The 4,443-nt window shown below is 47.0% G+C and overlaps 1 protein-coding gene across 1 annotated transcript; it reads left to right on the top strand.

Moving 5' to 3' along the window:
• The first annotated feature begins 1,996 nt into the window (after positions 1 to 1,996).
• LOC147422676 (shikimate O-hydroxycinnamoyltransferase-like) lies at positions 1,997 to 4,167 on the top strand. The gene is made up of 2 exons (XM_086503177.1): positions 1,997 to 2,622; positions 2,814 to 4,167. Exons 1-2 carry the CDS (start codon positions 2,014 to 2,016, stop codon positions 3,717 to 3,719), a joined length of 1,515 nt encoding a protein of 504 aa, XP_086359303.1. The 5' UTR covers positions 1,997 to 2,013; the 3' UTR covers positions 3,720 to 4,167.
• The last annotated feature ends 276 nt before the right edge of the window (positions 4,168 to 4,443 follow it).

Raw genomic sequence — 4,443 nt, 5'->3', positions numbered from 1 at the left:
ATCTTCCTTTCCTCTCAAAATTTGTACTACGGAGTTTGGCACCATTGTTCAACACACCCCCAAGTTCCAAAAGCCAAATATGAAGACGTTTTACCATAGGAGGACATTATACAAGATTGAAAGGCCTCACTTACCAAGGATATCAAAACATGTCATTTGAGATTTGGCATCATACTTGACCCAAATGATAATGATGTGAGAAAGGTATACATGAGCTCTTTATACAGTTAGACATCAGGATGGATGCTTAGTCATTGCAACATGTTTTTTATGGTGTAGCCTTCTCAAGGAGACCATACTTGCTGAGTTGTTGTGATTGTTGGTCACTAAAAAACGTAAAAAATATTATGAATGGGGGCAACTAAAGTGGTGAAGAGTGAAGAGAAGGATTCGAGCATAAAACTGAAGCAAAATAACTCATGTATGACAACAAATCAAGAAATGCATCATATGCCTCTTTCTAATACATGTAGTTCTAATGGGCATACTCCACAATTGAAGGTACGTGAGAGCATCAACACTCCACCTATGGTGGCATGAGTGTGTCCTATGTGTTGTAGCTCCACCCCTTTTCCCAGGCAAATAACATTGTGTTCCTACATGCATATCTAAAAGGTTGCATATGATAATGCACAATGTGTATAAATTACAATTGAGGATATGCATTGTTTGCCCGCGGCAATGCGCGCGCGGGTAACATACTGGTTCTCTCTGAAATGGAAAAGGCATGCCATTTAAATTCTAGTTCATTGCTTTACTATCTAGTCGTCATTATTCAGTTTTCAAGCAGACACATTTCACCACTATGTAATACCTACTCCCTATTGTATTTGAAGATGAATACCTTTCCCACACTTCAACAATGTCTCAAGAATCTATCAAAGCCACCACTACCAGGATTTTCTTTTCCTTTTTTTTGGGGGGGGTTGGGGGTGTAACCACCGCAGGACTAAAGAACACAGGGTCTTTAATGAGATCGACAGCAGAGGGTTACACGCTTGAAATGCAAGGTAGACTCGTTCATCTGATTTAAATGGATGTGTTCGAGTTTACTTTTTTTGTTTTAGTTTACTTTTTCCCAAAAAAGTTTACTTTATAAGTTTCAAAATGGGCATAAGGGGTATCAAAAGGCATGAGCCTGTGTGGTTAAGTCGTCGTGCTGTCGAGGCCAAGGTGATGGGTTCTAATCTTAGGTCTCCCACCCAAAGTTAGCGAATTTTGTGCACCGTTCACTTGCCTCGAGATTCATGTGCCTCCCTCCCCGTTGTTGATCCCATGGCAGGATCTTCATTAAAGACGGTACCCCGTGTTCTTTAGTGTCATGGGGGTCTAAGTGGCATCCAAAGGTCTAGAAGGGTACAAAAAAGGAGCGTGGTACATTCACACACATATAAGGCTGGGTTCAGACTGCCGTGCGCAAGAGACTTTTTGCTTAGGTGGACCAATTGAAATGCACGCCTCATTGGCTAGCCCTGCTAAGTTGGAATGTTGATTCATGCCCAAGCGAGCCCCTCCATGTTCCAACTGCCCACCCCGCTCGTAGCTTGTGCTGCACTGCGCCAGCCAATCAAAAGCCACAGTGCCATGCACGCTGCTTTTTTCCCGCTTCTGTCTGTTAACAGAGCAGTGGATGGTCGAAAAGTTAGCATTGCGCACGACTACTGGCAACAGTTGGCTCTTCCTCATGTCCAAGAAGCTGTCTGAACGATGCCTCAAGGCGGCTTCACAAACGGGCACCGCCAATCCCAACACGTCATGCCAATTCGCAGTACTTGACAGGTGTGCCCTTTTTTTCGCATAAAAAGTACTTGACAGGCACACGCCTGTACCACTACCTGCAACCAACAAACTAACAATTAATTCCCAGTGGGACTGGGCTCTTAACACCCAAGGGCCCACAATTCATTGTCATAATGGTGGTGGCTGCACCAGGCTAGCTAAAGGCAAAGGCCCTCTTAAAAATGAAGCTCACCTGGGCTTCTCGTCATCGAGAGAGTTCAGGTGGTGGGCAATATGGCATTCACTGCTGATCATCGTGAGCCGATGAAGCTGAGCAAGGAGCAGCTCTCACGGGAGCCTGTGAGGATAGTCGCCCCCCCTTTCGCCAAGCACACGTCCCCCACCACCATTGCCACTATACAACTCTCTAATCTGGATATGCTCTTTGACTACTACAACTCCGTAGTTCTCTTCTATGATGTGCACCACCCACATTCTTCCCTGCTACAAGATCAGACACCACCCCAACCTCAATGCACCCCGTCTGAGCCTGTAGCTCGATTGCATCGCGCTGTAGAGGAGCTTCTTCTTCACTACCCATGTGCTGGTGGTCTTCTAGTGCTCAATGACACCTCCGGTCGCCTTGAGGTGCAATATCTCAAGTATGTTGGCTGCGACGCCGCCGACTCAGAGCAGCCTCTTATATCCAATAATGCCTCTAACCATGCTGGTTCCCCTTCATTTGGAGTACCCTTCCATGTTGCTCATGCGAATGTTTCCCTTGCCGAACTCGGTGATGTGTCCAATCCGCATCCATCCTTGGATCTACTGTTTCCTAGCAAACCTGTTGAAGGCGACGACAGCGATGAGCGCCGGCTCCAACGCCACGTGCTGGCCTTCCAGGTAGTCGACAGCTCAAGCTGATTAATTTCAAATTTATGGCTTGATACAGCCGACAGGAAAGCTACCTGCATTGCAATTCTTAGTAAAAAATTATGGCTGAATTAATGCGTGCATAGTGGCAACGAAATGAGCTGGTTTTTATATGTGCACATACACAAGCTGCATGACCTAATTCTGTGGTTGCTTCACAGGTGACCACCTTCAAATGTGGTGGCTTTACTCTGGCATCTACCTGCAGTAACGTTTATGCCGATGGTTACACCGGTGCACGATTGCTCCAAAATTTGTGCTCCCTTGCAAGAGGGGCAGGCCTGGCCAGCCGGCCACCTGATATATCCCAAACAAGAACTTTGGTACTTGGTGCAAGGGAACCCCCTACACCAACAGTACATCACCCATTCATTCAGGCGCGAAAGCCCAAAGAGAAACCTCCGCTGAAGCACCTCCACTACGGGGCTGCAATCCGCTTTGCATTCGATGAAAATGTTCTGGAGCGCCTGAGGGCGCATGCCGCGAAGGATGGCAATTGTATGATATACAGTCGCAACCAAGCTTTGATGGCGCTTCTTTCGACAGCCTTTGGTAGGGTGAGTGTTAAAGTGCATGCGCTTCCGAAGACCCATGTGATGAATCTGCGCTTCCCCATCAATCTGAGGACAAGGGGCATCCCAAACCTCACTATAGGATATATGGGGAATGCGATTTGTCAATGCGCCGTGTCGGCGACATTGCAAGAGCTGTGTGAGAGCCCTTTGGGCAAAGTGGCAGACAAGTTTAGGAGTACCATGGGAAGCCTGGATTTTCATGAATGTGTGCAGTCCGTGGTGGATTATGTGGAATTACAGCTTAGAGATGGGCTAATCCCATACACAGTAGGCCTAAGCATGACTTCTCTTGTGGGCCTGCCTTTCTATGATACGGATTGCGGGTGGGGCAATCCGATGTATGTGAGCCGTCCAAGCCAGCAGCTAAGCGATCGGTGCATAATTTTGGATCATCCGGCAGCACGAGCTTGGAATGTGTTGGTGGTGTTTTCGTCGTCAGAAGAGCATTCGTGTTTCAAGGAGAGCATTGCAGAGTACATTGACTCTTCTTAGTATGTCCCCTATCATTTTCTTCATCTACATGCATATCTGGCATAGGAGCAGTACAGAGACAATTAGCTTTAATTTTATGGATAAGAATGTGTCCCTTTCATTTTTTGCATTTCATTCATCGCATAGCATGCTAACCACATTGCTTCTATTGTAGATGACTGTCAGATTCTTATCTCCAAACTCTCCCATTGCTGACTCAGTATCTCCCAGCTAGGACAATATGTATGCAGCTATTTCATGTGGCCTCTCTACTCACATGAGGTTGTATCCCATGATGCGTTGATAACCCTCGTTCCTAAGTGTCACGGGGCTTTCTCGAGGGATCTATGGTGGATATTCAATCCACCGTTGATTGCATCTCTGCATGGCAAAAGTTTAACGTCCCCAACCTCCCCCGCTTCGGACTCGGTCGACCTGACCACCTCCCGCTTGAGACTCGCACTTCTTATCCAGCCCACCTTGTGAGTGCATTACAATAAAAGTCTACACCCCCCCCCCACCGCGGCTGTGTTGATCCGACGGCCCAAAGCCCGCCACCCTGCCGAAAAGGCATCCATGTCGTAGATACCATGGGATCAATGGCCCAAAGTGAAAGATCAATCTGGACCATCGATCTACTATAACTAAACTCGCGATCTCGAGTTTAGATTTTTCAAAACTAAGCTCGGGATCTCGAGTTTAGTTTTTACCGACCACGGGTGCCCTAATCTCAAGATGCCTGCGC

The sequence above is a fragment of the Adiantum capillus-veneris genome, chromosome 27 (assembly GCF_014529385.1).
Source record: "Adiantum capillus-veneris isolate H3 chromosome 27, ASM1452938v2, whole genome shotgun sequence".
NCBI classification, from domain to species: Eukaryota; Viridiplantae; Streptophyta; class Polypodiopsida; order Polypodiales; family Pteridaceae; genus Adiantum; species Adiantum capillus-veneris.
The sequence above is the reverse complement of the archived record's forward strand: the minus strand, read 5'-3'. Positions and strand labels throughout refer to the sequence as shown.

Excerpts from the sequence above, each read along its gene's own strand:
- LOC147422676 (XM_086503177.1), top strand. The coding sequence starts at position 2,014 with ATGGCATTCACTGCTGATCATCGTGAGCCGATGAAGCTGAGCAAGGAG. Across the intron at positions 2,623-2,813 it reads GCCACGTGCTGGCCTTCCAG|GTGACCACCTTCAAATGTGG; the intron begins GTAGTCGACAGC and ends GTTGCTTCACAG.